Source organism: Oculina patagonica, chromosome 14 (assembly GCF_052425735.1).
Source record: "Oculina patagonica isolate OP01 chromosome 14, crgOcupat, whole genome shotgun sequence".
NCBI lineage: Eukaryota > Metazoa > Cnidaria > Anthozoa > Scleractinia > Oculinidae > Oculina > Oculina patagonica.
Genome location: NC_135771.1, coordinates 3,168,600 through 3,186,875, shown reverse-complemented (window position 1 = coordinate 3,186,875; position 18,276 = coordinate 3,168,600). Strand labels below are relative to the sequence as shown.

The 18,276-nt window shown below is 39.7% G+C and overlaps 2 protein-coding genes across 2 annotated transcripts; one reads left to right on the top strand and one right to left on the bottom strand.

The window, feature by feature from the left end:
• Positions 1–2,355, bottom strand: LOC144638247 (uncharacterized). The gene has a single exon (XM_078497463.1). The coding sequence runs from the start codon at positions 2,207–2,209 to the stop codon at positions 1,196–1,198; it is 1,014 nt and encodes a 337-aa protein (XP_078353589.1). The 5' UTR covers positions 2,210–2,355; the 3' UTR covers positions 1–1,195.
• A 2,568-nt stretch (positions 2,356–4,923) lies between these two features.
• Positions 4,924–9,425, top strand: LOC144638500 (proton channel OtopLc-like). Its single transcript, XM_078497692.1, has one exon. The coding sequence runs from the start codon at positions 4,959–4,961 to the stop codon at positions 6,807–6,809; it is 1,851 nt and encodes a 616-aa protein (XP_078353818.1). The 5' UTR covers positions 4,924–4,958; the 3' UTR covers positions 6,810–9,425.
• Positions 9,426–18,276: the final 8,851 nt, after the last annotated feature.

The window sequence follows — 18,276 nt, the reverse complement described above, 5'->3', positions numbered from 1 at the left end:
TCTGCTTTAGTGGGCAGGAAAAAAATACAACATTTAATGATCTAACCTTCAGACTTATTAAGCGAAACAGGAAATTGGCTTTTTTGTGAATCAACAATCGGCAAAAAAGTGCAGTGTCAAGGTGCAGAGGTGATATGCAAATACGTGGAAATTTTGCATGTCTTTTTCAAAACTCGTCTATATTACCGCGCGCTTAGTAAAAATATTCAGAAAGGACAAGTAAATTTTAAAAGCTGTCAAATGGAATAAAAAATTGACTTAGTTTTGTTGAATCAATTAGTTAGAAGCAAATTTCAATCTCTCTTCAACAGCATGAACAATGGTTTTTGCGCAACTTTTAAAGGGCTGCGATCATTAATTTTGATGGTGCGCCATTAATATTTTACCAGCTTTTTGCGGCAAGTTCTTAATTCGACCGAGCAATTTTCTTTATTTTGAAAGCATCAAAGCAATATTTTTGAAAACATTGTCCAGGTTACCGAAAAAGGAACATTTGATACGCTAACCTCTCACGCTTTGGGTGGTCAAGGCAGAAAATATTTATTTAAGCAAGCGAAGCAATAATCAATGTTTCTAGGCCGATAGGAAATACCTGCATTAAAAATGGACAGTTTAAAAGCTTTAGTTTAATTTTCGTTTTGTATATAGTGAAGCGTCTTCAAAAACATTTTTTGCATTTCAGTTTCTTTGCGCTTGTTGAGGAGAATAAAACTATTAAAGTTTAAGTTTTAGCCGAAGGCTTATAAATGGGTTCTTGAATAAGTAAAAAGTTTTTACCCTGAGAAATCAGATAAAGAATTAAAGGCGTATATCGCAAAGTTAACGATCTAACAACAATTTTAAGTCATTTTTCATAGTGTATCTCGCAGTTGTCTGGAAGCAAGCATTTAAGATTACAAATTAAAAACTTTTTTTAGTAGCATGTCAATCTAAATCTTGACGGGCCTGTATTTCAGCAAACACACACTATTTAACAGCGTGTCAACTTATAATGTAAATTTTGTTTTATCATGATAAATCCTCAATAACAATAATTCTGCAAGAAATTTGCAATTTTGAATCGCTAACAGTTTACTTGCGAAAACAATATCGTGTTATTAATTTAAACTCTTCGAGATCTGCAATATATTTCCGAAAAAACCCAAGCCTTTTTTCAACTCAAATGTTCCTATATTTCATCGCGCTATTAAAAAAGCTAAGGTTTTTGGACAGAAAATGATCGCTGAGGACTCTTATCTTGAATGACCACGCTTCGACTCGCTTTTTCCAGAGGCTTAACTTTTTTATCCCGACTAACATTAAAGGAATCTGAAATATTGACACTTTTGTGGTGACATTTTTGAATTTTGACCCGAAAGCGACTTTTTGGAAGCATTCTCGGCCGAAGCCGCTGTGGGGGTTTTTCTTGGAAGCGAGTTTCATTAAAATTCGCGAATGATCCAAGTGACTTTGCGTCTGTTCTGTCCATGATCGTGAAACTTTTCCTTAACGGCTTATATTGGATCCGAACATTCTGCTTGTCCATGCTTGCAGTTTCTTGAACGTTTTTGCGATTTAACGAGGAAGCGCTTGTATTTTCTTGACGTCGACCGTTTTCGATTATCTTTGAAGTGTTTTTGCCTCCGACGCGAAATTCAAGCGACGAACTTCTGTTTGCCGCGTCTGATCCAGTTGTATTCCTGTTAGGGTAGTTGCACTGAATTTCAAGCGAAGAAGTTCTTTTCGCTTTTTCTTTGTGATGTGTATCTTCCTTGTCAAAACTGTCTGCCTTTTTCCACTCTGTGCTCAATGAAGTTTGAAGACTTGACACGAATCTGGCCTGTGACTGGCTACTCTTCTCCCCTTTCGGTGCTTCCCTTATCGAGTTATTCACCGCAGTCGTAGATACAGGAATTTTACCTGATACTTGTTTGGCCGTTGAAGCTCCAGCAATATCTTTATCGATACTCGGCAAAACCACGATCTTGGGAATCTTGTCTTTAGGAATTATCGACATCGAAGTAACGAATTTTCTTCTTTGATTCGAATGGTTTGTTATCGGGGACATAATTTTCGGTTGAACTGTACATTTCGCGCGCGGGTTACTCGAAGTAAGCGCACACTTTGTATATACAGCAGCCACTGGCGCATGAAAATTCGTCGGCTTCGTTGAGACATCTCTTCCGAGTTTTGTCGTGGTTACATGGTAATATCCTCTTTGAACGCTCATTTCAGAAGATCCAAACCAAATACACAATTTTCCTTTGTAGATTTTCCATGTAGTTGCGGCGACTCTTGTTTAAATATGTTAACAGCCTGCTCGGGTGCTCAATTGTTATGTCTCGGTTGTTTGACGGCCGATAATTTATGTACAGCGGTCTTAACTTCAAACTGACAGGTTCACGATTTTCCGATCACGGCACTATAGCACAGCTGTCTCGCTGACTTATCAGTCACCGTATTTTTTTTTCTACTGGGAGAAAATCAGAAAAATTTTCAGTCGAATGAAGCTTTCGTGGCGACAATTTCGTAGCGAGAAAATCGTGGGTGGATCTAACACTTACTCGTTATGCGAAACTCATTAAACAAATGAATTTATTTTGGCTAAAATGAACTAGGTGTTTTGTTCTTGTCAAAGGATAAAATATTGGCCTGCCTGAGAAAATTTGCATCTGTGTTAAGATACAAATTACAACTTGCATTTTTCCAATTAACACTAAAACCACACAAGTGAGTGGTAATCTGCGTTACTGAAGGGTGTTAAATGAATTCAAATTTATCCCTCCACAAAAACTTATTGAGATGAGATAAATTTTCTTCCATCAGGGATCACTTATGTATATTCTTGTAAATGGCTTGTTTCCAAGGCAACCACTGGACTTAATTCAAAGGACTGCATTTGGCGAAACCTTAAACTTCGACCAGGTCAAAGACTCCTAATTGATTCTTCCTCGTTTGGCTCGTAATTAAATTAACGATTCTCGGAACTTTACCAGAACATTAAAAGACGAAGCCCGAACGTAAGAGAATGAGTTCCTCGCGGTTATGGCTAAATTTCAACTTGAACAGTCGAAAAGAGAGTCTGAAAAAGAAAATGGCCGAAACGCCGTCTGAAACAAATGGGAAAGCATTATTGTTGTCAATCGCGGGAATGAGGCTTGGGTACGAAGTTAGTTACTAATACTCAGTCCCAATCCATCCGTCGAGTTATCCGACAATTTTCTTACAGTCCGAGTTTTCTGTTTACAAAAAATGAAATAAACTTAACAAAGTGGTCTATAATTTCCTCGTTTGCCTGTTTAAATTAACGGCTGATTTGAGAAAATGAGTGCAGGATCGAGCGACATCGCGAGAATTAGATTTGAAAAGCGTGGCATGGGCGGTCATTATGTTCAGGTGGCTAATTTCTTTTCTAATTTTGACCTTTAAATTGGTGCGAAAATTTGCTTTTAAAACAAATTGGAAGGCATGTTATCAATCGCAGGAATAGGGCTTGGGTACGAGGTTGCTAGTACTCAGTCCCAATCCACCCGTCGAGTTATCCGACAATTTACTAAGATTTTCAATGTTCGAGATTTCTGTTTACTAAAAAAAACAATATAAACAAAACTTTCTGCAAAGTGGTCTATTATTTTCTCGTTTGCCTGTTTTATGTGACGGCTGATTTGAGAAATAAATGATTGCAGGATCGAGAGACGTTCAGAGAATTAGATTTGAAAAGCGTGGCATGGGCGGGCCACCAGATCAGGTGGTTAATTTCATTTCCAATTTTGACCTGTAAATTGGTGCGAAAATTTGCTTTTAAAATCACTACCGGAATCTCACAAACAATGCAGAAACTAATCTAGTACCAGAAAGCCAAGCTATATTGGCGAAAAATTCAGTAAAACCCCAAAAATGCGGTCATGATAAAAAAAATTCTACAGATGGTACCAGAAAATATAATTTTTAAAATGGAGTAGTTCCAGGATCAATTCAACGGGCAATGAAAACAAAAGAGGATATTTTAGTGAACCATTGGATTTTTACAGAGAAAACCAATGATGTGTATTGAAAATGTAAACGCTTCTTGAGCTAACCAAGGTAAAATAAGCTTCCGTGTCAGTGAAAGTGGCGATTTGTTGTTGAAAATTTACCGGTTAGTTTATCTGTTGATTCAATATTTCCTACTAGCCGATACGCTGCGATGGGTTTATTTGTTTCTCCGTTGTCTTGTGCTTAGCTTTCCATAACGTAATTCGCTTAACGCTTTGCTGAACTAAAAGCAAAACGCTATCATATTGCAGCCTTTGAGGTGAAAACGGCTTTAAAAATCGAGCAAAAATGTATGACTTAAAATACTCCAATTGGATTCGAAAGGCCTATATTTGCAACTTTTTTTAGAATTTATTGAATGAATTATTCCAGTTTTAGAAGAAAGAATTTCTGCTCTGTTAGTATTCTATATCCATTCAGGCGTTTAAATTGTTTGATTATTTTACTATCGAAGCAGCTAAGCTTTGCTTTACATTTTTAGGCGGGAGCGGAAGGTCGGATAAAAGAATTTCTTTATTGCTAAATAAAGAAAAAATTAGAGAAGAAAAAATTACGAGATATAATGTGATAAAACATTGTTTAGACTAGTTATTTGAAATTTATAAATCCAGAAATTTAAGGGATAATTCACAGATTTTTATGTAATATAAAACCGTGACAAGATTTTGACTGTTTGAAAGGGGGGAAAATGGCGAATCATGGACACAGAAGTGCTTTCACTTCAAGTTCATGAGTTTATCGCTTCATTGATCCATGACCTCAACCGCGCGCTCTGATTGGCTGTTGAGTGACAATAGAAACCAATCCAACTTTAATGAACCATTGGGCCATGAAGTCATGATGATTCCAGATCAATGAGCTCATGAATTGGCCAATAAGAAAGCCATGTTGATGAAAAGACCCACACAATCCACCCGGTTATTTTGCTTTAGAGTCATGACGTCATGAAGGAAGAAACACACGGCCGTATGGCCCCTAGCTTCGATGTTCAACAACCTTTAAAAACACTAAACATCATGCGGTGTGAAAAAGAAACTTATCCACTGTACGAGAAAAAAGTCGTGGGGAACATCCAACCCAAGGAAGAACCTAAAAATGAAGAAAAACATAAGTTTCTGCGTGTCATCATCACGTCTCTCATGTACGTTCTTGAACCGATTTTGCCCGACGATGGCGTGAAAGGGGATGGAAAAATCGCTAGTTTATTATACTTGATTTGTCTGACAACAGCAGGGGTGGTATTTAATCTATCCAAATGGCTCCAGGACGATTCTAAGGCCGACTCAGGCGTTACAGCGGATCATATCGATGGCTTTCTTATCACCTGTATCTGCCCAGCACTATTGTGGATATGCTACATCTTTTGTAAACAAAGCGATCGGAAGACCGTGGACTTTATCACACCCTCACCGCACTCTCACAGACCACTCATGGCTGGCGCTTATGTTTTTGGCGCCGGAAGCTGTGTCATGGATCTACTACATATTACATTTTATATCGAATGTTCTTCAAACTTATCCAGCCTGTTTTTCTCAATTTTTAAGGCTGTGTTCATCTTTGCGCAAATTCTATTTTTACGTAAATTCGCCACGGCCACCCTTCACAAATCACCAAGCATTCGACTTGTACTTTTCCATATACTTGGCACCAACGTGTGCTTATGGTTTCGCGCGCTTTTTAGCCATTCAAAAAGCATCTTCAGCACGCGTAGAACACTCGAAGACTTAAGCACTCGCGAAGAGAACGCTTGCTTTGCAAATCACTACTCCATGAAAAAAATCTGGGAGGCGTCCGAACCTTATTTATATCCATTTACGATGGAATATTCGCTGATTGCGGGTGGCATTTTGTACACCATGTGGAGCGGGATGCGGGATCTCGATCCCGACCCGCAAGATATTTATATCTATGACGAGCTGTCGGATTTTAACACGACTTCTGATAATCTTAGCGAGCGATTAGAAAAATTTGAACACGATCATGGTTATGGGACTTGCGAGGCTGCTACTCCGTCAAAGGATTCTGTATCCAGTGGAAGATTTTCCAGTCGTTTTTCGCTAAACAGAGCGATGTCAAATTCGTCGATATGTCAATCATGCGTCGAGAACCAAGACACGCATCGCTTACACGCGATTCCTAGCTCGGACCCAGGCCTTTTAATAGGACTTTTGTTCTCGATCGTTTTGCTGCTCGCAGTTGGATTGCTGTGGGTTGATCGCGACTCCATAAACGCGCTAAAGTTTTATTACCTTTATCAAATTGTTTTGCTCGTGTTTATGTGTGTGGCCTGCTGGGTGGTGTTGCGTTGTTTGATGAATCAAAAATTCAGCTGGTATCCTTTCGGAGCAGATGACACTCTGCTAATCGTCTCATTTACTGGAATGTTTCTTTACGCTGGTTTATGTCTGACCGCTGCTATCGCCGAAATCAGGAATCATCGCTACGCTTCGGATTTCTCACTCGCTAAATCAACTTTGATCCTTTTTCAAGCCATGCTGCAAGCTACAGCTCTTATTAAAGCACTTCGCTTCAGACCGCTCAAGGAACTGGGAGCGAATATCGTCCGACAAGGAACGCTGTTTCTGCTGACCACGAATGTAGCACTGTGGGCGCAGGATTCGTTTTTCGAGATGCGGAACTTTGCGACCACGCCGGTTCAGACGGTGTTTTACGGTGAGACTTCGTGGAGAGCAATAACTACCTTAGCTTATCCATTGTGTATTTTCTTCCGCTTTCATTCTGCAGCTTGTCTGTTTGAGGTTTGGTCTTGTTTTAGAGTAAATAACCTTAGCTAGTAAATCAGCAATAATACAGTCGAGGGAACAAGTACCAGGCTACATTCTGCCACCGATGGACTGAGCCCGCGGTTTAAATCACCAAAGTTGCTAAGCAACATGACGTATACTTATTGCGTCATGCTGACGCGACTGTTCTCGAAGAACTCGTAAGTGCTCGTTCTAGGTTTCGATTGGATAATAAAAATCGATAAATATTCGAGCGCTTGATCGATCGATTTGCAAAAACGACACTTGTTCCCCCGACTGTAATTCCGGTTTGTATCAGTAGAAGTTTTTTGTGGTTTATCAAATGCAAAATATTTTAATTTTATTTGCTCTCCATAGCTAATTGTTTACTTTTTTCCATCTTGAAAATTGGAAAAGTACAATCGTTAATACTTCTTAGAAAATTAATAGGGTAATTTGGTCAGGGTAGAGTAATTGATAGGGCTTTTTCTATAGTCTACAGTTTCTGCGCGATTTGATAGACCCCAGAAAATTTTTACTAAAACAGTTTGCTCACACTGAAAACACGTGCTCGTAGTCTAATTGTTCAACAGAATCTTACTCGTTTTCCAGGCATAAAACTGAATCTCAAGGTCTGAAAAGACTTAAGCCGTGCTGTAATGTTCCAATTTATCCAAGCCTTATTACAATTTACGCTAAATTTCACTGACGAAATTTGCTTCAATAGGCCATTTCCGAGTTATCCTTTGCCTCTGTTTTAAACCGAGTCTACGTGCGAAACCATTCAAATGAAAATGAGTTTGATTTGCATGAAAATGGACCTGTAGGTGAAACTTATTATCATATGAATGGTTTCGCACGTAGACTCGTTTTTAAACAGAGGCATAGGGTACCTCGGAAATGGCCTATTGTTTATGTCATGCACATGAAGCTGAAGAAAAACTACATACATTTATTTGGCAAAAAGTCTTTTCTGGCCTTGATTTTCGCAGCTGTGTGAAAAGAGAAAGAATCAAACATGTCTTTTATATAACAGATCTTTATTTTGTGAGCGGCGGTTAAAATGTTCAAAGTTTGTCTCCGCACGACAATATGTTTTTTACAGATTACTATATTCCTTGTTAAAATTTTGTTATACAGCAATCAGTCAAAAATGCTTAAAGCTAATTCATGTATATATTTTCGAATATTTATTCCTGGTTTCAGAAACCATTTTTATCAATTATAAAACTGATTTTATTCCCTCAGGAGGGCAATTCTTTCCCCTTGGTTAATTTAAGGCGAGGTAGACACGCTGTAAAATTGGCGATTTTGTAGAAAACGTTTCGGTAAATTTTAGCTTAGTGATAATCATTTATATATTGTAGCAGGTATTTTTGCCTTTTGTTTATACCTTACTCATCTGCAATGAGTTTATAGTTCATATTTGAAGACTTATTTTCAGCCGACTTTACGTATTTACCGTGCGATAAGGCAAGTGTCCTTGTAAGGTAAGACATTTTTCAATATTGTTTTGACGATGAAGCAAATAATCTGTAAATGTCTATGCCTGTATTCGCCAAATCTAATCGGATTTTCTTGTTAGTGAAAAATCTCGGAGACAATATTTTCTCTAAAAAATTATTAACGTTTAAAATTGTTTTTTTAAAAAAATGTTCGGGAAACAATATTTGCATCAGCAGAAACAACGACGCAACAGCAAAGAATACTTTATTACTGGAAAACGTTTCTTTGAAAGACTGACTAAGTACTGAAATGACTGACAGACTGACATGTTGACTTACAAACAGCCGCAAAAAAGCGCGAGAAGTGTTTCATAACTTTATATGAAAATCTTTTAACATAGACTAATGCCGATATGATTGAAACTAGTATAGCGCTAGCTGAATACAAGACTAACACTGACAACAATATAACTGACTGCAATACTGTTATGGACTTGATCTACTGTACAGCTAGACTGCAAAACAGTCGTATCTTTTGCGAACGCTCGGTCAACGCGCTCGGTTGTTCGAACGGGAGCGAGAGGTCTGGAGCCGATGTCAAAACTCGCAAAACGATCGGCGCTTCGCGCCTTAAATGCGCGCTTTTTCGAAAAGACTTAAGAGAAATAACGACTGTTTTGCAGTCTACTGTACAGCCGACAATGATATTTAAGGACTGAATACAACTGTCTGACAGACTGTTTTACGGGCTGATTGACTGAATGGATAAGTAACTGGAGTACAGACTAAAAAAATAAAAACCAAGGAATGGATGACTACCTCACTGACTGACAGACTTACTGACAAAAGTCTTATTGACTGCCTGGCTAACTGACTATCTGACATGACTGACTGTCTGACTGATTCACTCACTGTCTGACTGACTTACTGATTGAATGACTGACTGGCTGACCCACTGTCTGATTGACTGACTGGCTGACTGACTGACTGACTGTCTGACTGATTCACTCACTGTCTGACTGACTGACTGAATGACTGACTGGCTGACTCACTGTCTGATTGACTGACTGACTGACTGACTGACTGACGGTCTGATTCACTCACTGTCTGACTGACGGACTCACTCTCTGATTGGTTAACTGACTGACTGAAAGTGATATTTGATTCCATTTTTTTTTTTCATTTCCTTTACAAGCGCAGGTAAAATTGTTTGAAAATATTTCCGCACAGCTGTATACTGCATTATGTATGCAGTCCTTTTATTAAAAGAAATTAAAAGAAAACAACAGCAAGACAATAATATTCCTTTGGGAGTAGCACAGATGCATGGTCTCCAAACAATAGCTACACTTGTTAGACGGTGTCTAAACGTTGTCTTCGTAAACTCCGGCTTAGCCATGGTTTATGGAGTCCTCGTCTAAACCTCGATTTAGCCTTAGACCACGTCTTACTTAGGCTTCGTTCAAATAATCGGCCCAAACTGTCAAATCAAACGGCTGTGTTGCAGATAGACAGAGACAGACGGACAGATAGACACACAGGCAGACAGACGGACGAACAGACACATCGACAAAGACTTGACAGGCTGAGCCAAGATTTTAAGTGAGGTTTCCAACATGCATAGGCACGACTGACTAACGGACTGTCTGACTGAAGTGTTTTTCAGTGTGCAAAACGTAAAAAAAGCTGATGAATTACTGATTTGATGACTGACTAAGGGACTGACGGACTTAGATAACTCATTTACAAAACAGTTTCAAACAGCTTTTACTCGTTTAAGCCCTGAAGTGAATGACTAAATTACTGGCTTAGTAACTTATTTACCGACTGACTGACCTACTGGCCTGCTAACGAACTTGTTAACAGATTGAATGACGCAACAATTTGCCAACTGACTAACTGACCACCTGATGCACCGTCTGACTAACTGGCTAACAATACAAAACCGATGGACTGTCTTACTGACTAATAAACCAAATGACTAGCTACCTAAATGGTTAAATGACTGACTGACTCACTGTATTATTATCTGACTGACTGAACAACCGACTCACTGAATAATTACCTGACTGACTCAGTGTCCGACTGACCTAATGACTGACCAACCGACTAATTTACTGTCTGATCTATTGATTCACTAACTGACTGACCGACTGCCTTAATGATTAACTGACCAACTTGATGAATGACTGATAGATTGACCCACTGACAGTCAGACAGACAGACAGACAGACAGACAGACAGACAGACAGAAAGACGGACTGACTGGCTAAACTGACTGGCTGACTGACTGAATGACTAACTGACTGAGGCGGTCTGATCGACCCACTGCCTATGACTTACTGACTGGTCAACTCGTTAAGTGACGGACTAGCCGACCAAACAATTGACAGATAGACTAAGTGACTAAATGACCGTAAAACTGGCTTGATTGACAAACTACAGACTGACTGACTAAATGAATGAATGGCCAAATGACTGAATAATTAACTGACTGACCGACCTATTGACTGACTGACTGACTGACTGACTGACTGACTGACTGACTGACTGACTGACTGACTGACTGACTGACTGACTGACTGACTGAATGGTTAACTGACTGGATGAATTATTACCTAACTGACCGACTGACAGACCAGCTGATTTAAAAAAACAGTCCAACCGACTAATTTACTGTTTGATCTCAGTACTGTTTGACTGACTGACCTACTTGCTTATAAATGAATAACTGACCAAATGAATAAATGAATGACTGACTGACCGACTGAAGGACTGACCGACCGACTGACCGACTGACCGACTGACTGACTGGCTGGCTGATTGACTGACTGACTGACTGACTCTGCTAACTCACTGACTGACTGACCGACTGACTGGCTGGCTGACTGGCTGACTGGCTGACTGGCTGACTGGCTGACTGGCTGACTGGCTGACTGGCTGACTGGCTGACTGGCTGACTGGCAGATTGATTGACTGACTGACTGACTTAATGACTGACTGACTGACTGATTGACTTACTGACTGGCTGACTGACTGCCTGACCGACTGACCGACCGACTGACTGACTGACTAGGGCATAAGGCTAACGCTCGACACGTCAACAGTTAATAACCTTAATTTACCTTTAACTAATCCCTTGATGACTAACCGCCTGATGTACTAACTATTTAAACAAACCTAAGTCACCTGATCGCCTAAAATAAAGACAAACAAACGGACAGACAGACGGACAGATGCAACTTGCTTCCAAAATATCTCTGTAATTAAATTGTAACCGAAAATTGACCATCTGACTACCATTCTTTATAAAAAAGTCTGACAAGACTAGTGTAAATTTTACAGAATGACTTGTTAATTATTTGTACAAAACACGAATATCAACATATTTCACTGAGATCGATTTTGATTTATGAATTCGCTGACGTACTCACTACAGGGAGAGCCAAAAGTTCTAGTTATATTGTTTGACTCGTTGACTGACGGTAATACGAAAGATGTAACAAAGACACCGAGCAAGCCAGAACATGTACTCATAAATATACCAAATAATAGGCATTTATATGTGTGACTGAAGTCTTTAATAATGACTTACAACCACATGACGTTTTAGTGTAAGTAATTTGTAAATGTTCAATTACAGTGTTAAGTTGCATAGAATGACTAAAAGCAGACAGACAGACAGACAGACAGACAGACAGACCAATGGACAGACAAATAACTTTAATGGCTGACCGATCAAACTTCCGCGCGACGGACTGTCTGATGCACTAGTCAACGCACCAGTTTGCTGACCAATGGATTTCACATACAATACACTTACATACACATACAAACAAACATACAGACAGACAGATAGATAGACAGACAGACTAACAGAGACTTACTGGGTTGCATCACAATTTCTAGCAACGTTTGCAACATTTTTGGAGTAAAAATTACATTTGACTTACTGGCTGACTGACTAATTAACTGGCTGACCGACTGACTGAATTCATGATCTTCTGACTGACATACTGACTGACGTACCGACCGGCCGACCGACTGGTTTCTGACAGACAGACAGACAGACAGACAGACAGACAGACGGACGGACGAACGGACGTACGGACGTACGGGCGGGGGGCGGGCGGGCGGACGGACAGACAGACAGACAGACAGACAGACAGACAGACAGACAGAAGAACAGACTGACTGACTAAGATTATTTGTACTTGCAATTGACGCACCAGCTAAAATGATCACATTAGTGACAATTCAAAAGGATTATTTGATTAACTGAGTGAGTGACTGACTTACTGACAGTCGTCGTGACAAAAACCTTTCAAACCGCAAGTCTGTGCAAAAAATGAGTTACTTTTTAAGACCAATGTATCGACATCATAATATCTCTCATTGAATGAAGCCTTATCTTTAACTTAAGGACTAGTTTATGTATCATTTATCCACCAATACCGACAGACAGATTACTTAATTCAGATTACTGACTGTCCTAATGACTTAGCACCGAACTAGTCGTCTGACTGACAGAAAGAACCCACGAACCAAATTACTAATTGAGCGGTTTTCATCTGAATGTCGAAAGCAATTTCACATGACGTGTTTGCATATGATCGTTTTTAACATGTTGTAACCAATCAGAGCACACATGCTGCTTTCTTAACCAGTCGGGAGCAGAACCAATACTAATGATGACTTTGCTTATAACATGCCCTTAGTCCCGCGCTAGGCGCCGGTTGCAGGTTTTTACTTTGTGTTCAAGTCTGAATTTTGTTTTTTAACCGTCTTTAGGAAACCGTTAAAAAAGGCAAAGATAGTAATCTTTTGATTCTTTGGCAGGTCTGTATACATGCCGTATAAAGTTTCATCCCAAAGCAGAAGTATAATCTCAAGTTGATAGTAGCAACAAAACAAACACTAAATCAGAAATTAACAAGGGTAGCTTTACAGTAAATTGAACCCGCTCTCGCCCATCTCCAAATTGTTTTAGGGTCTACTGACCCGAAACTAGTTAAGGCGATTAGTAATAAGTTATTGACAACTGACTGCTTCAACATTGGACTAATTAGTAACTTAAATATTACTTAAAAAAAACTTAATTACAAAATGACTAATGACTATATACCAAATAACAGACCAACATACTCAACGTTAAATGTCTAACTGACTGATGACTTATGGACGACAAAGTAAGTGTATATAAATAATTGACTGACTGACTGAGTGACTGATTAAATAATTGAAGTTTTTCAGACCTACTGTGTGATTATTTTACTGACTTACTGACTGACCGACTTAATGATCAAGTGACTGACTCTATGCATAAACGCAATATCCAACTGACGCATCAGATGATTCAGAATGCATCATCATCATTATCATCATCATCATCATCATCATCATCATCACCACCACCATTTCTTTCACTACGATTATCACCATCTAAGTAACTGACCTCCTTAGTTAAGGAGCACCCGCCAGAGTTACTAACTTACAGGTAAATTGACTGACAGAATTCGCAGTTTTTGACTTAATAACCAAACCACCAACTGCAAAACTCATTCTGACTTTTCACTGATTAAGAATTACTCCATTGTTCCCTTGACTGACTCACAAACAGACAATCTGACGTACTGTACAATTACAGAAGGACTGTTTGACCTTCACACATGACCGTCTGACTGAACTTCACTAATGGACAGAATTGACCTACCGACCTACTGGCTAATGATATTCCGTTATTTCATTGCGGTCATATATGTTACATACGATGGTTACCTCTTACATATTTCAGTACATTACTCTGTACTACACTACACTGCACTGCGTCACACTTTCTACACCACACCACACCACACCACACCACACCACACCACACCACACCACACCACACCACACCACACCCCCACACCACACCACACCACATGTATGATGTAGACGACACCACACCTCCCTGCACCACATTGCACCACACCACACTCTACTCGACTGCGCCACACTACTTATACCCCACAGTACAGTGCACTGCCGTTTCAGTTTATGCGTTACTAACTTCGTATACGTTACCTAAAATACAAAACTTGACAAAAACACTTACAACAGTTACATTTGCCATCTGTATACCGCTAACTTATATTTATTACTTTGTCATGTCGACTAATGGAACAGAAAAAAACTCATTCTGACTTTTCAATGATTGCGAATTACTCCATTGTTCCCTTGACTGACTGTGAATGAATGTGGTGTAGGGAGGTGTGGTACGATGCGATGTAAGGACGTGTGGTGTCGTCTAATGGACTGTAAAATTGATTGAACTAGTAATCGACTGACTGATTATTGACAGTCAGATTGATGGACTCAGTGGCTGGCTGACAGTTTACTGAGTGGATAACTGACTGATTGTCAAACGCCTACAAGTAGACAGACAGAAAGACAGACAGACAGACATGCAGACAGGCCAACAGACTGATTGACCGACTGATCGATAGATTATATATACAATTGACTGATGGAGGGACGTCTGACAGACAGACAATCATCTACCGAACGATTGGCCAGCCAACTAAACGACTAACTAGCTGACTCTCAAACTATAGAAACTGATCAACTAAACATTGCACATATAAACCGACTGGCTGAATGGTTATAAAGATAATCTTTTTTAGTTTATCACTAATTAATTCCCGTAATACACTGTCTGACTTTTACCTTGGTGTGGGTTGTCTGGTACAAAGAATTACTTTTCAAATCGTTATTCTTGTGTGCAAGTTGTATATACCAAAAATTGTAGACTGTTCGCCGATAAAACAACGTTTTGGTTAAATTTGAGTTAAAGTTGCGGGAAGTCAAAAGCGTAGGTGATCGTACGTTCTTCACAGAACATATTAAATAGTCGAAGAAACGATAACTTTTTCTGACTGGCTAACTGACTGATTGACTTACTGGCGAGCTGAATGACTGACTGACTTACTAGCTGACTGACTAACTGGCTGACTGACTGACTAACTGGCTGACTGACCGCCTGGCCGACTGACTAACTTCTAACTGACTGACTGGCTGACGGACGGACAAACGGACGGACGGACCGACTGAATGACTTAGTGACTGGCTGGCTAGCTGGCTGACTGACTGACCGACCGTTCTACTGACTGCCTGTGTCTGACCGACCGATTGGCAAACTGACTAACCGACTGAATGACCGACTGGCTAACTGAATGACTGACTGTCTGACTGACTGACAGCTTACTGAAACGAAATGGCGGCTTGATGTCTAATAGACAAGCATATAGACAGACAGCCAGGTATTTAAGGAACTAAAGAAACAAGCAAACCAACAAACAGCAACATAGAACACAAAAGGACAGGAAACATGTCGTACGCAAGTGAAATCGACAATACGAAATGGGAAATAAACGAAAAGAACGAAACAAAACAAGCACGAAGGAGAGGAGTGGCAGGAGATAAACAAAATACGTACAAACGGACACTAATTACGGGAAATAATGAACGAATAACATGGGTAAACAGACCAGCAGACAGACAGACAGACAAACAGACAGACAGACAGACAGACAGACGAACGAACGAACGGACGGACGGACGGACGGACGGACGGACCGGAAGACAGACAGACAGATAGACAGACAGACGGACAGACAAACAGACAAACATAGACATAAAGACGTACGTACCCGTACGTAAAATGATGATTTACTAACAGTAAACCTAATCAACAAAACCTCAACCACCATTCCAAAGAGACTTATCCCACACAAAAGTGCCAAAAAGATATATAAACCAAACGGCAGTCCTTCAGACGTGCCTGACTGAGAGACAGACTTAGTGACCGTCTTATTGACACACTAAACTAACAGACAGACATTATAGCAGTCTCACACACACCATACGACCTAACCTAATGATAGATCTACAACACACTTAACTGACAGACAGACAGACAGACAGACCTAACAGCGGTCTGAGAGACACAATAGCATTACAGTCAGACCTAAGGTAGTCCGACAGACACAATAGACTGACAGACAGACGTCAGTAATGACACAACTACAGAGACACTTAAAGACCGTCTTAAAGACACACTAAACAAACAGATAGACTTAATAGCAGTCTCACACACTAGATGACCAATCGTCATGACACATCAACAACACACTTAACTAACAGACAGACAGACATAACAGCAGTCTAAAGGACACACTGGACTTACAGACAGACCTAAGGTAGTCCGAATCTCATAGACAGACGTAAGTAATGACACAACTACAGACATACAACAAAGAGACAGACCACAACCTAATGACAGTCCACAACGCAATGGACAAACAGGCAGACCTAATAAAATACGCATGAGACAGACAGACACGACAGACATGCCGGACGGATGGATTGATGAAATGACAATGAACTGACTTAAACTAATTAAAAACTAACAATGATTCATGTCCTTCTTGGGAAGTGTACTGATGTCACCTGAACGTTTTTTCAGTAAACTAGCTTGCTGACTACCTAGATGGATAACAAACTCCATCGTAACGGACTGACTGACTGACTGACAGAGGGACAGACAGACAGACAAACTTAAAAAGATTACGTTTTTTCCTCCAAAAATTCAAATTAACGTGGCAAGGAGAAAGTTATTAAAAAAGGAAAGGGGCGTTAAATTAGCGATCATTTCTGGAATACAAAACTAGTATAATAACCGAAACATTTATAATGGGGAAAAAGGAAGAAGCTAGCAAAAAATGGTAATTCACTCTTCTCAAAGAGAAAAAAAAACAAGCGAACAAACAATAAACAGAAGACGTAGGCCCTCTCAGGGATATTCAAGTAAATTCAATGACCATCTATCTATGTAGAGTCCAAAGTTGCCATACCACAATTTTGAAGTAAGATAATAAGGTATTAAAGGTATAATACCACTGTTTAAGCATAATAAGTTAAGAGTGTATACCTCACAAAATTTAATGACACGCTTTTTAAAAGTAAAACAATGTTCCGAAATCTAACGAAACCATAGAATGTTGTTAAGGTAGATAAAATGTAATAACTAAAAAAAGACATCATAAACGAATATGCATGGCTTGGAGAAGCTATACAGTTAAAACGTATTACACAACTCATAAGTATAGTCTCTTCTTTGTTAGAAGAACTTAATTTTAGCCGGGGTGGGGCGGGGGCGGGGAGGGGTTTACCCATATGAAAGGAACGGGATGTTCGTTGTCTCAGGAGAGTAAATTAGGGATTTTGGTCTTTACTTCGGATGTTAAGATCTCGTTTAGGGTTGCACAAGAGGAAATGAAAAACGGTCGAAACGGTGCTCTAGACCGATCAAGCATGAATAATGGTATATTTTAGTGGTCCAAAACAGCTTCAGCCACGCTCAGATTGGTTTCCTTTAGGGGTTTAATTCATATTTTCCGACGAGCATCCCCGTTCTTTTCATTTGGGAGTCCCACCTCCGGGTAGCTCTTGAGATGAGCAGCTTTTGTCAATATTGTTAGGGGGGACTGGGGTAGTTGGGTTAGCACTTGAAATAATCAATGACGTAGAGTGACATAAAATATTGAGATGTGGAAATAAATGACTGAGTCAACTAAGACCTTAACATTGAGGTTTTCCCTAGTACATGTTCATTTGTTATATTGCTGGAATTTTCCCCAAACAGCGCGCGCTCTTATTGGTTACTTCGAGGTCACATGACATCTGACAGTAAAAAAAAACAACATCGAGATTCAAAGGAGACAAAATTAAACTGTTCCCCTCGGGACAAGTCATTAAGTGTATACTTATTATATCAATTTGGAATTAAATAAACAAAAAATGGAAATTCATGCCATGGTAAGGCAAGTAAATGGCGACATGCTTTGTTACCTTCATGCGGGAAGAAGTGATACCCCACGAAAGCCAATACCTCACCCCCTCCCCGATGAAATTTTTTTCGTACACTTCATTGAAATCCAAGAGCCCTGCCCCCTCAAAGAAAGCGAATTAGTCTTGTTGGTTTTCTTAGTATTTCAAGCTTCTGTCAGCCTTCCCCCTTTTCCTAGCAAGAC